This window comes from Rhizophagus irregularis, chromosome 17, assembly GCF_026210795.1.
Source record: "Rhizophagus irregularis chromosome 17, complete sequence".
NCBI classification, from domain to species: Eukaryota; Fungi; Glomeromycota; class Glomeromycetes; order Glomerales; family Glomeraceae; genus Rhizophagus; species Rhizophagus irregularis.
The window spans coordinates 624,093-646,372 of record NC_089445.1 but is presented as its reverse complement, the minus strand read 5'-3'; the positions used below and the strand labels follow the sequence as shown (position 1 = coordinate 646,372).

General features: G+C 23.2%; 9 protein-coding genes across 9 annotated transcripts; 5 read left to right on the top strand and 4 right to left on the bottom strand.

The window, feature by feature from the left end:
• Nucleotides 1-276: 276 nt before the first annotated feature.
• OCT59_008870 (uncharacterized protein) lies at nucleotides 277-1,816 on the top strand. The gene has a single exon (XM_025312519.2). It carries the CDS (start codon nucleotides 334-336, stop codon nucleotides 1,615-1,617), a length of 1,284 nt encoding a protein of 427 aa, XP_025189415.2. The 5' UTR covers nucleotides 277-333; the 3' UTR covers nucleotides 1,618-1,816.
• A 669-nt stretch (nucleotides 1,817-2,485) lies between these two features.
• On the bottom strand, nucleotides 2,486-3,678 carry OCT59_008869 (uncharacterized protein). Its single transcript, XM_025312518.2, has 4 exons — nucleotides 3,509-3,678; nucleotides 3,388-3,439; nucleotides 3,124-3,288; nucleotides 2,486-3,034 (listed from the first exon to the last, which is right to left on the bottom strand). The coding sequence occupies exons 1-4, from the start codon at nucleotides 3,584-3,586 to the stop codon at nucleotides 2,967-2,969; spliced, it is 363 nt and encodes a 120-aa protein (XP_025189414.1). The 5' UTR covers nucleotides 3,587-3,678; the 3' UTR covers nucleotides 2,486-2,966.
• OCT59_008868 (uncharacterized protein) lies at nucleotides 3,654-4,907 on the bottom strand. The gene is made up of 5 exons (XM_025309778.2): nucleotides 4,764-4,907; nucleotides 4,567-4,681; nucleotides 4,377-4,488; nucleotides 4,194-4,311; nucleotides 3,654-4,119 (listed from the first exon to the last, which is right to left on the bottom strand). The coding sequence occupies exons 1-5, from the start codon at nucleotides 4,857-4,859 to the stop codon at nucleotides 3,868-3,870; spliced, it is 693 nt and encodes a 230-aa protein (XP_025189413.1). The 5' UTR covers nucleotides 4,860-4,907; the 3' UTR covers nucleotides 3,654-3,867.
• An 85-nt stretch (nucleotides 4,908-4,992) lies between these two features.
• OCT59_008867 (uncharacterized protein) lies at nucleotides 4,993-5,937 on the top strand (the record flags this gene model as incomplete). Its single annotated transcript, XM_025329846.2, has 6 exons — nucleotides 4,993-5,017; nucleotides 5,105-5,170; nucleotides 5,248-5,361; nucleotides 5,489-5,635; nucleotides 5,704-5,746; nucleotides 5,823-5,937. 6 exons carry the CDS (start codon nucleotides 4,993-4,995, stop codon nucleotides 5,935-5,937), a joined length of 510 nt encoding a protein of 169 aa, XP_025189412.2.
• A 108-nt stretch (nucleotides 5,938-6,045) lies between these two features.
• OCT59_008866 (uncharacterized protein) lies at nucleotides 6,046-6,660 on the top strand (the record flags this gene model as incomplete). Its single annotated transcript, XM_066133166.1, has 4 exons — nucleotides 6,046-6,101; nucleotides 6,186-6,256; nucleotides 6,316-6,472; nucleotides 6,555-6,660. 4 exons carry the CDS (start codon nucleotides 6,046-6,048, stop codon nucleotides 6,658-6,660), a joined length of 390 nt encoding a protein of 129 aa, XP_065999638.1.
• A 1,624-nt stretch (nucleotides 6,661-8,284) lies between these two features.
• On the bottom strand, nucleotides 8,285-9,907 carry OCT59_008865 (uncharacterized protein; the record flags this gene model as incomplete). Its single annotated transcript, XM_066133165.1, has 1 exon — nucleotides 8,285-9,907. The coding sequence occupies one exon, from the start codon at nucleotides 9,905-9,907 to the stop codon at nucleotides 8,285-8,287; it is 1,623 nt and encodes a 540-aa protein (XP_065999637.1).
• An 869-nt stretch (nucleotides 9,908-10,776) lies between these two features.
• Nucleotides 10,777-13,381, top strand: OCT59_008864 (uncharacterized protein; the record flags this gene model as incomplete). The annotated part of the gene is made up of 3 exons (XM_066133164.1): nucleotides 10,777-12,645; nucleotides 12,957-13,154; nucleotides 13,235-13,381. The coding sequence occupies 3 exons, from the start codon at nucleotides 10,777-10,779 to the stop codon at nucleotides 13,379-13,381; spliced, it is 2,214 nt and encodes a 737-aa protein (XP_065999636.1).
• Nucleotides 13,382-13,506: 125 nt separating this feature from the next.
• OCT59_008863 (uncharacterized protein) lies at nucleotides 13,507-15,128 on the bottom strand (the record flags this gene model as incomplete). Its single annotated transcript, XM_025312514.2, has 5 exons — nucleotides 13,507-13,685; nucleotides 13,756-13,924; nucleotides 14,008-14,151; nucleotides 14,231-14,446; nucleotides 14,526-15,128. 5 exons carry the CDS (start codon nucleotides 15,126-15,128, stop codon nucleotides 13,507-13,509), a joined length of 1,311 nt encoding a protein of 436 aa, XP_025189408.2.
• Nucleotides 15,129-16,385: 1,257 nt separating this feature from the next.
• OCT59_008862 (uncharacterized protein) lies at nucleotides 16,386-17,121 on the top strand. Its single transcript, XM_025312513.2, has one exon. It carries the CDS (start codon nucleotides 16,449-16,451, stop codon nucleotides 16,830-16,832), a length of 384 nt encoding a protein of 127 aa, XP_025189407.1. The 5' UTR covers nucleotides 16,386-16,448; the 3' UTR covers nucleotides 16,833-17,121.
• Nucleotides 17,122-22,280: the final 5,159 nt, after the last annotated feature.

The window sequence follows — 22,280 nt, the reverse complement described above, 5'->3', positions numbered from 1 at the left end:
GACATTTAAGTATCACATGATCACGTGCAGCCACGAGTTCAAAAACATTAAGTATCTGAGGGACTTGTTTTTTTTTAGTGTCAAAAATTTATTTGTCACCCCCGTGATACAAAAAAACCGCGCCCACAAAACGGGGGTGCTCTTGGCAGAGGTTATGACGACAGGACGGTATCACAATGATCACAATGGTAAGTAAACGTCAGAATTAGGTAATAATGTAGATAAAATATATATTTTTAATATATATATATATATATATATATATATATGCTTCACGACTTTTTTGAGATTATTTATTATTTTGCAAATATTTATTATAAAACAAAAGAGAAAATGATAAAAAAAGAAACAATTATAATAATAATTTTTTCGATTAGTTTAACTTGGATTCTAACAATATTTTTCACTGTTCAATTACCTTCACAAAGTAAAATACAAGATAATTATATATTTAATGAATCATATTCTAATGAAACATATTTTTGTGAATTTTCAAAATGTAAATTCTTATTTCCATATAAAATATCGGAACAAGAATCAAAAGCTCAAAAACATATGATTCAATATGCTCAAATGGCACAAAAACTTGATCGTATATTGATTTTACCAAATGTTGGTAAATCAAGAATTGGATCATGTTTAGAATATCCATTTAATTATTATTATTTAATAGAATCCCTTCAAAGAAATTTTCCTAATTTAAAATTGATGACACAAAAACAATTTTATAAATGGATAAAATCACAAAAAAATAAAAAACCTTCTTATCAACATATAATTATTCAAGAAAATCGTAATAGAAAATTTCATGATTTTATTAAAGATCAATCAAATAATAATAATATAACAAAAAAAGGTTTATGTTTTGATGAAATTGATGAAATGGATTTTGATAATAATAATAATTATAATTATAATTATAATTTAACTATAGGTGGACGTTATTGGAAAAATGATCAAAGTTTAGAAAATTTATCAAATTTTATTATTAATAATTTAAAATTATTTAATAATACTGAAATTTTATTAATGGAACAAAATTTCATTTATCCATTATTTCCAAATCATATACCTCATTTAGAATATTCTCCTCATATAATTAATAAAGCTATTAAAATATCTCAACATATAAAACCATATATAGCAATTCAATGGAGAATGGAATTAGGAAATCCTTTAAATATGCCAAAATGTGCAGAAAAATTAATTTCACGTTTAGAAGATTTAAAAAAAGTTTATAATACCAAAAATATTTATTTTGCTACCGATTATCCTTTAAAAGATTCTTTACGACAATCCTTTTCATTTCATGATATTAAACAAGAATATCATGGGAAAGCTATTGATATTTTAAGAGATAATGTTAATTTCTTTAGTTGGTTCAATTTTACTCCAACTGATCAATTCGGGAATAATATGAATATTAAAGAATTCGCTCTTAGTGGTATACCTGGTATTTTAGATAAAATTGTATGTACTAGAGCAAAAATATTTTTAATTGCTCCTCCAGAATGTAGAAAAAAGACGAGTTCTTATACTTCAATGATTAATTCTGAAAGATTTGATTTAATGAAAGCAAATGTTGAAGGAATTGAAAATATAAGCTTAGAATGGTGAATTATCCGGTATTAGGTATTTTATGGTTAAAATGTGCATCAGCATCCTATGTATAGTAAGTAATAATTATCGCATTATACATTATATCATTCATTATATATTAGATTATCTATTTGATTATTTGTTTGTCAATTATATAAATAAGTTCCATCATTTGATTACATAAAAAATAAAAATTACATCATTAAAAATCATTAAAACCGTTAGTGAATTAAATGTATATATCATATACCGTATACTTCCGAAATTAAGCACCCTTTTTTGACCGTAATGCTGGCCAGCAACAGCATAACGTAGGCCAAATTTTCATAATTCTGGCCAGGGGTGCTTATTTTCGTGGGGTGAGGTGCTTAATATCGGAAGTATACGGTATTTGTATTATGTTCTACTATATATATATATTATATCATTCTTTTAACCAAGTTTAATTAAACTAAGCAATTCAACTTGTCTATAATGAGAAATCGATATTTTTAGTGGTCAGCAATGTAATTTTTAGGGTGTAACTTAAACATCCTCGATTAATGACTGGATGTTGTTTCGCTGTTTTTCTTTGAGCCAGAAATTGCTTTTTTTTTTGTAGGTGTCTTTTTTAGTGATTGTTTTACAGCGGAGTTAGATGCATTGTGGTTATTTTCAGTTCGTTCCAAAGTAGTTCGAAACAATCGCTCATTTTGTCGAAACAATTACTCATTTAGGAGATCATTTTTCTTTATTGACAATTAAATTTATTGAATATATATATATATATATATATATATACCCATTTCCTAAACATAATGTCTTATAATTCAGGCTAGACTTGTGAACCGTACAAATTCGTTATATATTTTACATTGAAATTGTATAAATAATTTTGGCCAGAATTATGAGATCAATGAAATAATTTTTTAATTATAACCAATTTCAAGTTACTACTTATTAGAGGAAAGTTATTCGACTCATCTGTAATTAACAAATTTCAAAATTGTTAAATTGCTTTCAAACTACTTATCCTACTTATCCCTAAATTTAGGCCATGAAAACACATACTATGGTGTTAAGTACCAGTGGTGGCGAAGTCATTAATAAACAAACATTATCTGTTATAGAACTTTATAATTATCATAAAATATTAAATATTGGCATAACCCGATCACAAATTCAATAAATGCATTACTATCAAAATTTGTATTTCTTATTTATTTATATTGCAAATTAATGTATTTTTTTTGCGCATACATAATAACTACTACTGTTAAGTAAATTTATAAAAGAAAAAAGGTATATAAAAAAATTTTATAGTTTCAGCCATTATTTGCAACCAGCAACCCAAACAAAAAGTATTACGATTGAATTTCATCCATAATTTAATTATGAATTCCGATAGCACTTTCATTTGTCGAAGCACCTTTACCACGCGACTCATTTGTAGTATCTAAAAATAGTCAAACGATTAAAAACAGATTATATTAATAAAGAATATATAAATACAAAAAAATATTAAAATGATATTGACAAACTTACTATATTCTTTAGAACCTTTACGATGATTTTGAATAATACCATGTTCGAGAATATAGTTTATAACTTCCGTATCTTTCGATGTGTTGAAAATATTTTCAAGTGACTGTTTTGAGGCACGACCAGCCATACCTTCGCTACCATTTGGTGATTCAAATACATCAAACGCTATTATTATATTAATAATGATACGCGTTAAAGAATTCATGCATTTTATGAATATAACAAGGTCTAAAGAAACAGAAAAAAAATGTAATCAAAACAAACTTTGAATCACATCAGTAAGTGGAATTGATTTATCTTTTCGCCATTTCGTAACCTAAGAATTAAAAAGATATGTTCAAACCTTGAAAAAAAGAAAAAAATTATTTATTTTTTTTAATTGTACCTCATCAGGATATGCAAAAACGAAATATTCTTCACGAGTATTTTTTGGTCTGTAAATAACACGAGCTTCATCTGACATCTTTGATATGATTTTCTTGAAAAAAAAAGTAAGTTTTAAATTTTTATTTGAGAAAAAGTCTTAAGAATTTGTGGGAAAAAACGATGATTGATGTATTTAATTGATGAAATTTAACGAGTTTTTATACACATTTTTTAATGATACATGATATCATAATTATAAATATAATTATGTCATTATTATCATAAGGTAGACGATCAAATCTAAATCAGGATAACATTGAAAAACAAACACAGCACATGACTTAAATACAAACAATGGCGCAGTGCTAATTTCTAATTTTAATCATATACTATTGTATCATCTAACTCCATTACATAATCTTCGATATTAATATCATTTCCTCTCAGCTGCGAAAAGTCTTCAATACCTTGCATGCCATTAGTTCCATTAACTCCATTAACTCCATTTACTCTTACAGAAGGTCCTTTGGGAACTTCTTTCCTAACACCATCCAATTGTCTTATTCCCTCAAGAGACATTACGAAAGTGGGTCTTATTTTGTGAACTTCACTTGTAGTGAGATTTTTCATCTAAAGATTAAAATGTTAATAAGTTTATTTGAACAATATTTTAAATAAATAAATTTCAATGATAATAAATTTACCTTAAGACCATTAACATCTAATTCATTTAATTGTTTTTCAATTTTATTTTCTCTTACTTCTTTAAGTTTTTGTAAGAGATACCGTACTCTAGCTGGATTTTCTATATCATCTTCTGCCCTAAATTATCATTTCAATTAACTTTTTATATTTAAATATTTAAATTCGATTCATAAATTACTTACTTTTCCAATAAAATTTTTGAAAATTCAATAAAATATTTTGGAAATTTACTGAGTGGTTTATTTCCGTAATCGTCCATAGAATTCTCAAGTTCTAACCGATGTTCGAGAAATTCTTATATCAAAATAAGAAGATATTTCACATAAAAATATGTAAATATCATAATTGAGTTATCAAAATAACAAAACTCACCGGTTGTCAAGCATTCCGGAGAAAATATTTTACATTGTTTTTCTCCTTTCAGTGCTAAAGCTGCCCAAAGCGGTATTTCAAGTTTTTTGGGTGGTTCAAAAGGACCAAAAGATCTCTTCAAATTGTTTATATTTTAATATTTAATCGATATAATAACTAATTAAAATAAATAAAAAAATAGAGTAGAAAATGCTTACACCAGAAAGTATCAAAGTCTCTTCCTTGAAGAAAGGCTCTACAGTAACAAGCTCATCTTCAGCAAAGAATCTAAGATCTTCAGTATTTATGGGCATTATGAAAAATTATTTGTAATTATTATATATCGTTATATAACGCGACGCGATGAATCATGATGATCAAAGCCACAGGTCAAAAAACCTGATTGACCGTTACACAGTACCGTACCTTTTTTTTTAGCAAGAAACCATGTCGAAAGGAATTCGATTTATTGGTATAAAATATTAATTTATATATTTCCAAAGAATAATTATATATGTCACTATATAATTAATTGAGCAATGTTATTTTTTTTATAAAGAAATTGGTGCCAATTTGACGGATCCTATTTTTAATGGAGTTTATCGTGGTGTTCAAGCTCATACTGGTAAATATATTTATTGATAATTAGGTTTTATCAAATTAATTTTTAATAGAATCCGGTAAAAAATTTGGTAAATTTAGGTGATTTTAAGGAAATGCTACAACGAACTAGAAATGCTGGTGTAGAAAAAATCATAGTAACTGCTGGAACAGTAAAGGAGGCTGAAGAGGCCATTAAATTAGTTAATACTTATGGTATGTTAGAATTAATGATAATTTAAAGATTTAACATTATTACATTATTATATGATTTAACATTATTATTACACTATTATATCATTATTAAATGATTATAAAATTCTTTTCATCACTGAATTTACAGAAAATCTGTTTATGACTGTTGGTTGTCATCCAACGCGTTGTAAAGAATTTGAAAAAGATCCTGAAGGACCAGATGGATATTATCAAAAACTCTTAAATATTGCAAAATCTAGTGACAAAGTTGTAGCAATTGGAGAATGTGGACTTGGTAAGAATGATATTTATTATTAACCTTTTAATAAAATCTAATACTCACATTTGATCAACTTTTGGTAGACTATGATCGACTTTATTTTTGTCCAAAAGCAACACAGTTGAAGTATATTATTTCATAAATTATTTTATGATGATATTGTGAATTTAATTAAACTTATTAAAGCACACTTTTAATATAGATATTTTGAACGTCAATTTGATTTGGCCGAAGAAACTGGACTTCCAATGTTTCTTCATAATCGTAATACTGGAAATGATTTTATGGATATCCTTTTATTTCGTATTAATAGATAATAATTCTTACTTTAATATATGTACCTTAATTATGACATGAAAATACATTTGATTCAAAAGCATAGACATAGATTCAAAAATGGAATTATGCATTCAATTACTTGCACAATGGAGGAAATGGAACGTGCTGTTTCTTTAGATTTGTATCTTGGAATTAATGGATGGTTAGAAAATTTTTAATTCTTAATCTTTTAACATGTTCACATCACATAAATTGTTTTAATAATCTTTTATCATCATTATTTAAGTTCATTGAAAACACATGAAAATCTTGAAGTGGCGAAAAAAGTCCCAATAGAAAAGTTAATGTTAGAAACTGGTAAGGTTGTATTGGTTGTATTGGTTGTATTTCATATATCTCACATTTAATTTGGGTAGATGCGCCATGGTGTGATATTAGACCCACGCATGCTTCGTATAAACATTTAAATTTATCGAAAGAAGAAGAGTTGTTATATAAACCTCCAACACGTAAGAAGGAAAAATTCGAATTGGGATTTATGGTTAAAGGACGTAATGAACCTTGTTGTATCGGGTAAATATTGATGATTTATTATTTCATATTTATACTAAGATGACTTGATTGATAATTAATAAATTTATTATATGTAATGTAGGCAAGTGTTACATGTATTAGCTTCAATTCGTGATGAGAATCCCGAAGAATTAGCTGAAACGATATATAAAAATACATGTGAAGGTTTTAATTTAAAACATGAGTAGAATTTGAAATATAGTGTGTAGTAGATTTGATATAATAAATATTTATAATGTAAAATTGCAACTGTGTAGTGGTAAATTCAGATTTGATATAAATACAATTGCAATTGTGTAGTGCTAAATTCAGGTTTGATAATTAAAAATAAATATCTTATAATTGCAACTGCGTAGTGCTAAATTCAGATTTGATATAATTAAAACAAATATTTATAATTATAAATACTGTATCTAATGCCGAATGTAAAAAATGGTAATTGATAAGATTACAATAGGATTTACTTATTATAAAATTTATATATTTAATATATATTCAATTAAAATTACTTAATAAAAAATTACTTTATTAAAATAAAATAAACATTTTTCACCTTTTTTTAATTAAAAATTGTTTATTTTTTAAAAATATTCTGTTGAAAATTTCTTAATTATACAATATAAAAAAATTGAAATTTTTTTTAAAAAAAATCATGTGATAAACACATCTTTTAATATTAATCATCCAAAAATTGGTAGCATCTTTTTGTATTCCCGATCCTAATTTTCCTTAAACAAAAAAAATCAAATTTGAAGCTATAACTTTTTAATATGATAATATAATCAAACTTTAATTGAATTTAAGATCATACTTTCCCGTAAAAGTAAAACAATGTATATTAATAATCATAATAAAAAAAACAAATAAATTAATAAATATACCCACGTGAACGTGATTTTTTACGTACAAGTATATATGGGGCGTAATTTGTTCCAGATAACTCGGCATTTTAGAGCAGCGTAATAGTGAAATTTATTACACCACATTAAAAAAGTATTACGCCAGTATTACATCGATGTAATGCCGAATTGGTGTAATGTACCGTAATAATTCGCCACCCAAGTATACCATTAACGTGAATTTTTGCCGAATGAAGTGAAACCCAAATTTTTCGTCACCTTTTTTCGTCACTTTTCTTCGTCACTTTTCTTCGTCACTTTTCTTCGTCACTTTTTTTCGTCACTTTTTTTTTTTATCAATGGGAATTCGTAGCCTAATATATGACTCATATATATGAATGATATATATATAAACTTTCCATCAAGAAATAGTAAATTTGGATACCAAGAAAAAATAAACTAATAAATCATCTATTTTTATTGAAAAAAAATTGATAATCTGAAATATGAAAAAAAAAAAGAATAAGAAATATTTTAAAAAGTATAATTATATATAAGGGACTGATCAATCCAATAAATAAATAAACCACGAATTGTATAATGATAAATTATTAAAAAGGTTACACTAAATAAACTAAATGAAATCAAAAATTTCCCGACTATATTAAAATATTGAAGTGAACATCAAACCCATCAAGTGACACCAACTCATTGAGTGATATTAATTAACCCATCGAATATATTATTATTATTAACTCATAGAGAGTAACACCAAACTCATAGAGTGATATCAAGTACGAGTGACACTAACATCAACTCATCAAGTGACACCAATCCATCGTCCATAGAGTGACACCAAAACCCGCACCATCAACCCAGAAACCCAGGTCTCAGGCACATAACTACATAACTACAACTATATAACTACATAACTACATAACTCAGTAACTCACCATCGAAATCATCGGATCTTCTAATTGAACTTTGATGGAAAATGGTCATAATTATCTATTAATTTTACATTAACATAATCTTTAATCTCTTCAAGATCCTCATTACTTATATCACAATTCTTACCAAAATAAATTACTTTTAAATGATTATAATGAATCTTAATATAATCACTTATAGGTTTAAAATGGTCACTTGAATTTGAATTATTTGAATTCATAATTAAATTAAAAATTTCTATAGATTCTAAAGGAATATTACAATCTTTTAAAAAATCATTAAAAGGTAAACAAATTAAATGAATAAAACTAAGATGTAATAAAGTATTAGGTAAATAATTTCCTAAAACTTTTATAGTATGTTCATTTACATACCATAAAGTTAAATTTTTTAAATATTTTAAATTAATTAAAAGATTATAAAGATCAATACTCTCATATTCTGTTGCTAATAAAATTAATCTTTTAATATTTGAACAAAAATTTGATATAATTTTAACTATATCAGAATTTAATTCATCTAAAATTAATTCTTGTAAAGAAATACTAAAATAACGAATAATTAAACATTTAATATCAGAAATCATATGTCTTGACATATTTTCCACCAAATATAATTTTTCAAGTTGAAAATTTGAATTATTAGTAATAAAATTATCATTATAACGATCTTGATTATCACTTGTAGTAATAATATAACAAGATTCAAATCCAAGTACTTTTAAAGATAAGAAATTTGCCAAAGAATCCATCACATCATCATTTAATCTTAACTTTTTAAAATATAAATGAGTTAAATTAATAGATTGTAATTCTAATGTAGGCATAATTATATTATTTAAAGTTTCACCTTTAAATCTTAAATATAATTTTTTAAGATCCCTTTGATTTCTAATAATTCCACAAAGAGCCTTACGTAAAGTGATTCGATTATCATTATCATTAAAAGATAATTTAGAATTAAAATTAATTAATTGAATATTTTTACATAAAGAAGGAATAATATCAAATAAATTGATAATATTTAATAATAAATTTGAATTATTTTTATATAATTTAAAATCTAATCTAGTAATATTTGTTAAACCAGGAGTAAAAGCGAAAAAAGTGAAAATATCAGGAATATCAAAATGAAAATGATTATTATTATTATTATCATTATTAGAATTAACGTTAATAAGATTTAAATATGAAAGATTTTTACTTTTACTTATTAATAAAGGATATAAAATATTATTAATTAAATGAAAAATTTTTCTTTGTTCAATAGAAAAATCTTGTTTTATCATAAGAATTATCCAATGAATTATCATATCTTGTAATGATAAATTACAAAATTCTTCTAAATAAACAGGATAATCAAATAATTGATTATTATTTAAAGGTATTAAAATTTTATTATTACTATTTTTCATTAAATGAATTTTTTCTTCATTACTTAAACAAGAAAGATAAGTTGAAATAATTTTTGATTGTTGAGATTTATTTCTTTCTTGGTTTCTTGTAAATGGAGTTTTATATAATATAGGTATAGCGATTCTACACCAAAATCTATTTACTAATAAACAAGTATAAAGATTTTTATTATCTTGAAAACTTTCAAAAATATGAGAGATACATTCAATTGGTAAAGGTTGATATGGCATGATTATTTTTTTTTAAATAAATTTTTTTAGATTAAAAAATAAAAAATAAAAAAAAAAGAAAAAAAAAAGAAAAGAAAATTTTTATTTCTTCCCAAATCGGTAAAGGTTGAAATTTGACAACTTATAGATCTACAAGATATGATATATAATTATCATATGAAATATGAAATGATAAATGATAAAGCAGCACACTTTATCTTTTGACGTGAAAGTTACACAAAGTTCCCAAATTCAGAAAGGAAAAATAAAAGATGCGAAATTCGGAAAATCGGTTAAGAAATTATCCTAATTATTTAAAACATTACGAAAAATTTATATATAGTAAATTGCAGAAAAAGAAATACAAGATTAATAATTATTTATATAATTTTTTTCGGATCTAAGGAGTTATTTCGTTCATCGATGATCCAAATGTTAAAATACGTGATGAGTAAATGAATAAATGATCATTTTGTCATTGTTATTTAAAAGAAAATTAAAAATGACTAATTAAGAATCATAAAATGGAAAAGATTTACATTCATTTAAAAATATATTGTTTACTAATTAAAAAATAAAATGGTTTAAATGAATTGTCTCTTTTTAGGATTACGCTGGATTACGCCTCAAAACGCGAGTAACTTTAAAGTGAAATTATAAAAACTCCACGATAACTTCAAACTTCATGATAACTTTACGATAACTTTACGATAACTATAACTACACCCATTACTACACACCTATTAGGCTATTACTACACTTATTAGCACACTTATTACTATACTTATTATTACACTTATTATTACACTTATTACTACACTTATTACTACATTTATTACTAAATTTATTACTACATTTATTACTACATTTATTACACTTATTACTACAAAATGATTGTTATTCCAGAGATACTTGAAATAATATTTTCTTATTTATATTATCCAGTATTTTATCCAAAATTTTTATTATCTTGCGCTTTAGTATCAAGATCTTGGAGTTATAATGCTCTTCCTTTTTTATGGAGTAAACCTTTTATTTATGATGATGTTCATAATAAAGAAAAACTTCATATTAAACAAGTACAACAATTTCGAATTTTTTTTTCATTTCTACCTAATCAATTTTTAAATCAATTGGGATTAAAATCAATTAATAATAACAATAATAATCAAAAAAGAAATATTAATTATAATTATTTATCATTTATTAAAGAATTTCATTATCTTAAATTATATGAAGCATGTTTAGAATTTTGGAAAGTTGAAATAAATAATAATGAAATTGATGAAATTGATTATAAAATTTTTGAAGAAATTCCTGAAAATTTTACTTTATGTACTTTATGTACTACTAATAATAATTCAAATCCTAATCATCCTTCAAAATATTTTATAAAATCAAAAATTTTACCTATTATAATTGAATTATTTAATTTAATCATTTATAATTCAAATATAAAATATTTTGATTTTTCTATACCAAAAAAGAAATGTTTTTGTGATTATATTCCTTTAAATTATTTTACCATTACTTCTTCTCCTTCTTCTCCTTCTTCTTCAAATCTTTCTTTTTCCAATTTACAATCTTTTAAATGTAATGGAAGATATAATTTTCCTTATAAAAAATTATTTATTGAATTAATTAAATCTTGTAAAAATATTTTAGAAATCAAATTGGAAAATTTCGAATTAATCGATGATAATTTGGATTGTTTAAAAAAACTCCTCGTTTCACAAAGAAAGTTACGTAATCTTGAATTGAATTTCTTAATTAAACAAGATTTTTCGGATTTATTTCTTTCATTAAAAGGACATTCAAATTTAAATTATGTTAAAATATCTTATTGTTTATTTAATAAGATTTTACCAATCAAAATTCTTTCTTCATGTAATAATTTAGAAGAATTAATTATTGAATCAAGTGAAATTGAAGAGAACGATTCTATTGAAGATACTGTCGATTCTGTCGATTCTTATGAATCTATCGATTCTATTGGTTCTAATATTATTAATATTAATAATAATTATAATAATGATAATAATTATAATATTAATATTAATAATATTAATATTAATTCAATTAATTCAATCGATTTAATTGATTATTATATTAATCCTATTGGTTCGATTAATTCGATTGGTACCAATTCTATTCATTCTTTTACTAAATTAAAATCATTAAAAATTATTAAATCCATATTACCTAAGAATATTTTTAATCAAATATTTTCAAATGAATCAAATTTAGAAAAAATCATTATTAAAGATATGGATTTATTAATTAATTATTCAAATATAATTCCTTTAATTTATTTAAATTGTAATCAATTAAAATTTCTTGAAATTAGTTTATCGGAATATACTTTTGAAAAAATTTTGAAAATATTAGAAAATTGTAATAAATTAAAAGAATTAATTATTTATGATGAAAATAATAATAATAATCATGATTATTATAATGTTATTTCAATAGATCATTTAACTATTGGTCAAGTTTTTAAGAGAATGGGAAATTTAATTTCTAATAATTTAAAAAAATTATTTATTACTTCATATTATTATTTTACTGAAGATGAATTTAAAGATTTCTTATTTAATTATTATAATAATCATAATAATAATGGAAATTTGAAACAATTAAGTATTAACATATGTGGTGATAAATTAAATACGTTAAATTTATTAAAAGATTATTCTAATGAAATTAATAAGAATTTAATTATTAAGCAATGGGACACGAAAAATTATGATGGTAAAAAAGTAAGATTTCATCAATTATTTTCCGTAGAATTTATTTAATATGTATTATTATAGGAGGGCAATGGTAACACCCGTTGAATTAATATAAGGGGGGAAGGGGGAAGGGTGATTGGTTTCTATTTTCGTATATATGTATGTACATGTTTACTGTAATTTCTATATTTATTTATTTTTTTTATTTTTTTCCCCGATATAGAATCTATAATAATTTCTATGAATTATTTTATTGTCTTATTAATGTACGTCTTATAATAAAAATGTACATTTCATTTATTTTTAAATTCCAAGCATTGTGACCATTTTATTTGCAGAATAATCAGTTACAACATCAAAAATTGACAACACCAAAGTTAAATAACAGATACAACATCAAAAGTGACAACAACAACATCAAAATAAATGTTCCCCATCCATTCGTATCCATTCGTATCGCAATATCGCATGCGTTGTGCGTTGGACTAATTCGAATAATCCGCACACCTTCCTCATTATTTACAATCAAAATTAATGTATGATTAAATCTTGATATACCATTATACTGTATATAACTAAACTTACAAATCAAATTCTTCAAATTCTTATCTTACAGCTGTACTCCAAATCAAATACAGTTATATTATCAACATCTGATTCAATTATCTTCCCCTTTGTTTTTACCCTTTTATCCTTCTACCCTCCAAATGTTCATGATGATTTGATGCTAACTAATGTAGATTGTAGATTCTTTCTTGAGTGATTCAATTGCATTTGATGAAATAATTACATTTGACGATAAAAAAAAAAATCAAATAAATTAAAGAATGCTAATTAATAATAATGATGATGATGATAATGATGATAAATGATGATATGTATATGTATTTAAATTGATAAATGAGATTGATTTCTATATTCTTCTTTAAGATTAACGATTAATTTCTGTGTTCCTTTCTTATTATACATTTTTCTAATTTTTTTTGTTAATTTATCATCATCAGTAACTTTAATAGATGAGGATAACATTGTTAAAGCGCGATCAAAATCAGATGAAAGTAATATTGCTAAAAGAATAAAAAATAAAATTTAGCTCCGGATAACAATAAAAATGAATTTTTGCATAAAAAAACTCACCTTCATTATATTTTAAAAGGGCAACAGCAACAAAATATAATATATCAAAACCATATAACATTAATAAATCCCATATTCTTAATAAAGTATGATGAGGTACGACATCACTTGTAAATAAAGTAATATACCATCTTGTAGCATAGGCTGTACTTGATATTTGTAAATTTTTCTATATTAATAAATAAAAAAAATATACTAAGTAATGATGATAATAATATCACAACTAAATATATTAAACGATAAAATACTTACAAAATGAACGAATATTTTATAAGCGTACTTATTCATTAATTTTTCTTGAACATAAAAACTTTCCATTAAAGCAGGAAACCCAGGTATATATAAATCATGTAAATTACACTTTGTAAACATTTTAGTCAACATTATAAATGCATACTAAAAGAAAAATTTAATTAGATATTCATCAAAGAAAACTTTTTTCATACATACTATTAAATCATAATTAACAACATACCTCTTCAGTATAATACATTAATAATATGGTAGCTATATTAGTCATTCCTTGACAATAACCAACTTGTTCATCATAATTAGAAAAAGCTCTTAAGACATCAAATAAAGCTCTTTGTCCTGGACCATATCTTGTACGAAACATTATATGTGAATGTAATGTTCTTGGTATATCCAAATCAATTTGCCTTTCGTGCGCTGAAGGTAATTTCAAAAGATCCTAAAATTAAAAAAAAGAAAGAATTAGATAAAAATAAAACACACATATACATACACAAACACACACAAATCATTCTTACTTTATAAGTTTTAACTAAATCTTCATCAAATTCAGTATCGGTACTTCCATTAGTAGCTAAATAATACCATACAGGACTTCTCCAAGAATCAGGAATTCCTTTACTTATCCTTTTAAAAAATTTAGAATCCCAAGGAAATTTATAAGAAGAAATACCAAAATTTCCAGAACGGACCACTAATTTATTATTAGAAACCCAATGAGCCCATTTTAGAGAACGTTTTGCATCTTTTTTATCACGTTTTTTTTCTTGAGTCGGAATAACCTTTATTTTTTTTCCTTCTGATGTTACAAAACCATATTTATCAACATTAGAAGAGAATTTCTCATCTTTTCTCAAATTAGATTGATTAAAGTGATAATAATCATAAATCATTCTAATATCACTTGAAGAATCTCTTAGATTTGATTGCATACTTAATCTTGAAACAGAATGAATAGAATGTCTTCTTAAAGATTTATTATTCTCATTATTATCATCATTATTTCTTAATCTTGGTGTACTCTTTTGTCTGCCGATTTTTGATTTTGTACGAAAACTATCGTAAGAGTAATCTTTTATCTTTGAGGTTGAAAAATATGAAGGTTGATCTCTTTTCAACATTGTTTTTTCTTTTTATGAAAGAGTAAAAGAAGTTTAAAAAGGAAAGGGTTGAATTTTTTTTAATTACTAGTAAAAAAATGGACAGATTAATTAAAATAAAATAACGAGACTAGGTTAATATATAAATAAAAAAAAAATTTTTAATGTACCATTTAAATACTAAAAGATCTACAACATGCATAAGAATGAATAAAATAAGTAATGTCATTTATTATTAAATTAACTAATTCGTAAAAACAAAATTTATTGGTATATTTTTCATTCACATGAAAATTGTGAACCGATATACATTTCTACGCCACATTTCATGAGAAACTATTCGTTTTGAGAAAACTTACGGATAAAGCGGAGTTGCGAGCATATTCACCTTTGCTCTCGCATAATGAAAGGTTAATATCGGACTGGAATTTTCATCACTACTAGATTTTTTGTAAAAAAAAAAAAAAAACTCAGCCCTAAAAATTCTTGGCTTGACATAATCCATTGTTTGTAGATCCTCGGAGAAAGTATTAAGAATAGAAAATTTTAAAAATATCAGAGAAGTATTCTTGGACATCGCACACAAATCTCATATATGACGTATTTGTTTTCGGAAAAATCAAAAGGAGGATTTTTATTTTTATTTCCAAAAGAGGATTATCAATTGTTTCAAATTTCTATTTTTTTTTTGTTTTGTTTTAACCAAAGATATTTTTACTTTTTTTTTTTTTTTTTTTTTGATTATTCCCAAAAGTAACGATACACAACAATAGAAGATTCAGTTTATCTACTACGTTACTATGCACTGAATTTTATTCCTAAAAAAATTTTTTATAATTGAAAAATATTAATAAAGAAATAACAAAATTTCTTTTTATTAGCCTAACCGTGTAACAAGGAACACCAAAAAAGCATAATACATGTCTCATGGCTGATTCATGTAACCATAGGAACGATAGGAATGATAGATATTATAAAAACACCGGCGGGTAATTTTTAAGATTATGAGAGAATATAATACAGTATGATCTTTTTTTAAAATGCAATTATTGATTCGAAAGTTTGAACTTTGAAAGAAACAGGTTTTTATTTTAGTTAAATATCGAAAATCTATTTCCTTATTCCGCAATAAATTTCACTGATATGAAAATATATTTTATGGCTTTTTCATTACAAATTCTATTATTTCATTTACTTCATTTATTTTTATTTTCATAATGAACTTTGCATCATCGAATCAACAATTTCGCTATAAATAGACCTATAAAAAAAAAATTCATTTTCTTTTTTTTCTATTTTCATGAGTGTCTGCTTTTGAAACTCTTTATAACAAAAAAAAAAATGTTTCGGTTAACCATAATATTTGGATTTCTTATTATGATTTTTCCATATGCATATTTCTCTTTTCCACTTTCACCAACTTCTCCGGTTTCTACACTTAAAACGAGACAAGTAACTGGATGTAATACTACTTTTACGAAATCACCATATAGTAATCCAAAAACTATCACAACTAGCGATGGTAACGTTCATAGTCAACCATGTATGGGATCACCTGTGATTTGTTATTTTAAAGATGATGTAAAATACACAATAACTCAATATGTTACTGACGGTGAATGTGTGAGTGGTTTTTCTTCCATATGGTTTTATGTTATTGCACAATGTGAAGGTTATATTTGGGGTGGTACAACTAGTTATGAAGTTCAAAAATGTTCTATATAACAATGGTTTTGGTTTCTTTATATTATTTATTAGAATATAAAAAAATTATTTACCTGTCTATACTTTTTCAGGTTAATATATATATTTGTAAGTAAATTTTTTTTTTTTCTTCCCAAATTTTCTAAATTTTATAAATAATATTAAAAAAAGATTAGAATTAATTTGTATTAAAGATTAGTTTTTTTTTAGTAAATATAAAGAGGGTAATACAAAATATAATTGCAAATAAAAATCAGTAGACAAAAAAATTTATTCAAAAACAATAAAGTGATCTATAAATTTTTTGGAATTTTTTTTTTTTTGTAATAATCATATAATTTTAAATTATATTATATTATATATTTGAAAAAAAGAATAGACTTTCAAAAAATAATTTAAAATTATAATAAAATAAATTATATTTTACTATATAAAATTATATAGAATTTGGAATTATAATAAATTAAATTTATTAAATTTTAAATTTAGTTTTTTTTTTGAAAATATTTTAAATGAATATTTATATTAAGAAAATTAAAAAATAAAGTATAAAGTCTTTTTCTTATAATAAATTATAAGAAACTATAATTTCTATTCTAAAATTACAGTAATAATATCATTTAAAATAATGCTAGCTATTTAAATATATATTTTATATATATTAATCTAATAAGTATCTAATGTTTAAATAATATAAATGATAATACTGTATTTAAAATCAAAATTAAAGTCAAAAGTCAAAATATTTCAGTTTTGAAAGCTTAAAGTTAAATTAAAATCAAAATTGGCTGAAATTATATTATATTACATGATTTTAAATAGTTGCGGATTTTAAATTGCAATAACTCCAATAATATTAATGCTATAAATATAAAATATATATTATTACTAATATAATTAATGATGAAATATAGGTAAATCATTCTTTTTAGTTAATGGTAATGCAGTCTCAAGTGACATAAATCATGGACTAGTATTTCAATTCACAGATATGTCAATCTAATCTATTTAATATCCGTCACCTATCAATCTGATCTGTCTAATAAAATACAATTCAGATATCTGTAATGATAAATTGAAGATTATTTTAATATTTTAATAGATCTATTTAGAAATTCTTTAATAATCTAAAATATGGAAATTTACTAGATGTCTTTAAAGTTTAAGTAGCTGAAGAACTAAAAGATCTAAAGAAGAAAAATAAAATTAGTAAAAAGAAATAAAAAAAAAGTAAAGAAGAAAAGAAATAAAAAAAGTTAACCTAATTATTGTCTCTGAAGATAGGTGGTCAAAAAACTGAAGAATCTAATAAAATTAAAAAAATTCATATAATAATATTTGGATAATTCATTAGTGATACAGATAATCTAAATGATCTATTACAGATATTCTCTAATATCCATTTATTATTCATATCTGTTTAAAAAATCCTATTCAATTAACCGTAAATAGTAGATATCTATCTACAAATACAGATTATAGATAAATGAATTAAAATACTATTATAGACATGATTTCATACAATTTTGACGTATCACGTAATTAAAAAAATAATTAAATAATTAAAATAAATAAAAATATTAAACAAATTAGCATATTTTTTATTATTTGTATATAATTAAAAATAATAACAATTACTCCTTCTTTTAATTATTATTTAATATGTTACTATATGTAATACTATTATTTTTATATTATGATAATATTATAATGATAGCATATAAATAATTTACTCTAATTTAGTATTTAAAATTAGAGTTCTGAATGGGTTAGGTCAGGTAACTTTTCTAACCTGACCTAACCTATTTAACCTGAAAATATTTATAATAAATATAAAAAATACTAATATCTCAGCATTTAGTGATCATAGAAATATGAAACATAGCTCATTTAATTCATCTTAGTAAGACGAGTCAAATGGTAGTATGGTACTAGTTTTGCATTTCTAGATATGATAGATGATGAAATATTTAATAAAATATTAATAAATCAGTATTTTACATATTTGTTAAATATCTTACTACCTAGTGATTGTAAAAATATGAAACACAGCTTATTTGATTCGTCTCAATAAGACAAATCAAAATATCAAATGGTACCAGTTTTGCATTTTTAGACGTGATAGAAGTTGAGTTATATCACACATTGGCATTATTCATTTTCATTTACTATTCTATTTTATATTTTATTAAATATTTCATCATCTATCATACTTAAAAATGCAAAACTAGTACCATTTGATTCGCCTTACTGAGATGAATCAAATGAGTTGTATTTCATGCTTTTATAATCACTGAGTGGTAAGATATTTATCAAAGTATTTTTATAGTATTTTTATATATTAATTATATTTAAAATATAAAAAAATGCTAAATAAGCATTTTTTTTTTCCTTATAAATTAATATGAAAAAATGCCATTTCAGTATTTTTTTTATAAATACAAATAAAAAAAATATATCATAATGGTATTTTTTTATAAAACTACACTTTAATATTTTTATTTTCAGATCAACAGGTAAATTAGATTAGATTAAAACTTTAACCTGACCTGAAAGGCTGAAATTGAGTTAAGATTTGTTAACTTGACCTAAAATTTTCAGGTCAGCCTGATAGGTTACCTAAAATCACCTAACCTGTTTGAAACTCTATTTAAAATATCATTAATTATATTAATTGCCAATTTGTCTAAGATTAGTATTGCATTACTAATAAAATTTGAAATTAATAGTAATAATAAAAAAAAGCATTTTTTACATCTTATACTCAAAATAAGTTTCCATCCATTTCACAAAAGGAAATACCACTATAAATACAATATTTTTCTTCATTTTATAAAACTTTTTGACAAGTATGATTTATTATCCCTTAAAGTGTTTTGCAGCTAAATTTGGCTGTGATTTACCACTACTCATATGTTAATCTAAACCATAATACAATGAAATTCCATGGAATTCTCTGCAAAAATCCTGAAAATTCTGCAGAATTTAGAACAATAGTTATCATTTAAGGGATAACTATATTTCTGTAACAGATTTTTTTCAACTTTCACTTGTTTTTAATAATAAAAATATTAAAATATTTCAAATATGTCTTTAAAACAACTTTAAAAGCTAAAAATTATATGTTTTTAATGTAAATAATACAATATGTAAAATAAAATTTCATATATTTTAAGATGTAAATTTGACACATGTACATAATAAACTTATTATTTTGCATATAAATGTATAATTTTTTTTGTAAAATTATTTTTTCAGGTATTTTTTTTTAATATATTATATAACTTTTATTTATAATTAATATGTAAGATTCTAAATGGTCCAAATTGATCCAGGTTGAGTACTATAACCTAAAATCAAACTGAAAAATTAGTTTATTTCAGTTCAGTTCAATTTATATTAAAAAGATAATTCAGGACTAGACTAGGATCTTGAACAGGATCCACTTACTTATAAAATAGGTTACTTTTAGGCTTAAGATAAAAATCATATATAAATTTTTTTGCAAATCCTATTATAAAAAAAAATTTTATATTATATTATTATGATTTTTTTCTTTTTAGCTTATTAACCAATAGAATTTAAGAAAAAAGTAAGGTAAAAACTATTAGTAAAGAACTAATTTTCTATAGTAATTTTTATTATAAGTAAATGGAATCCTTCCTGAACATCTCTCATACAACTCAGAAATAATATATAATAAAATGCATTTTAACAATAATTCGGTTAATATTGATGCTAAAAATATGATTTTACTATCATTAGATTCATCAAATCTAATAAGTCTAAATTCACTAAAATTCAATTATTAGATCACTTAAAAACAGGAATATATATGATAAGAAAATTTGGCTACCTTTAAAATAATAAAATTACCGCAATTCTGCACTTAAATTAATATATAAATTCTATAAAAACTTGGAATACCTATTAAGGCTGAAATACTAAACCAGCTTATTTTAGTCTAATCCTATAATAAAAAATGGTATAAAAACATTTTTTAATTATAATTACTTTGAAAAAATATTTTGCAAAATTTTTTTGTTAAATTAATTAAAAATCATATGGGCTGATTTGTCTACCTTTAATTAAAATATTAATTTTATTACATTTTTATTATACAAAATACTATATAATATACAGTAAATTGAAAATGAGTATTAAAAAATTTTTATTTAATGTTATTATACTATAATTTGGTAAATATTTCTTTTAAATTAATATAATTCTTAGCACTTACTATATATATTAAAAATTTGTATCTCAACTTAAAACGTAAATATCTCAAGATCCAGTGATCCAATCGGCAAGCTCATTTTTTGTTCATATAGACCAGATCAAGGGCTTTCCAAAGAGCCTAAATTTATAAAAAATGGATCAGTAGATCCCAAGATATTTGCATTTAAGCATGTTAAAAAGTTCATACTTTAACTTTAAACGTAAATATCTCCAGATCTAATGATTCAATCGGCGAGCTCTTTTTCGCCTATAAAGTCCAGAACAAGGGCTTTCCAACGAGCCTAAAATTATAGAAAACGGATCAGTGAATCTTGATATATTTGCGTTTAAAGATGGTAATACAAACTCTGATATAAAATAATTATTTTTATTGTTTGAAAATATCTATTATGATACCATCTTTTATATGATATTTTTATTATACTTTTATAAACATTTATAGCTACTAAGGCTATATAAATTTTTATTTTACTTTATATTTTATTAAAATATACTTACTTTTTAATAATATATATTAAAAATTCCATATATATGAGAAATGGGTTTTTTATTAGTGAAATGGGTTTTTTTACAGCTCTTTTATATTTAATAATTTAAGTTTCGCAAATGTAAATTTTTGTTCAACTTATTATTTAGTCAAGTGATCATCAATCAGATGATTTTTTGGTATTACAAAACAATTTTGAGTAACAAAAATTGTGAAAATCAATCAATAACTCTTTTTAATGCAAAGTAAACAAATCAGCCCATGGGAGGTAATCAGTAAAAAAGGGAAAAATCCAAATTTTGGTCAAAATTTTTTTTATCAGTTTACTTTGCCAATTATAGCCATGGAAATAAAATTAGCTTAATAACCAAAAATCTTAAAAATTTTTGAATTTTTCCCTTTTCTACTGATCGCCTCCCATATTTTGATTTGAAAAGATCAAAAGTTGAAATTAAAGTCAAAATGGTCAAAATTACATCATAGTCATGTGATTTTTATAATTATAATTTAATATAAAATTTTAAACATAAATAACTCCATCAATATTGATACTACAGATACGAAATACATATTATTAGAATCCTGAATCCAACTGCATAAAGATCATAAAAATTGAATCATTAAATGCAAAGATCGTTAACTTTAAATTTAAAATTATTGTTTACTATAAACATTATAAGACTATTTAATACCAAATTCAAGACTCAGAAGAAATACGTTACAGTTACAATATCTATCAACCT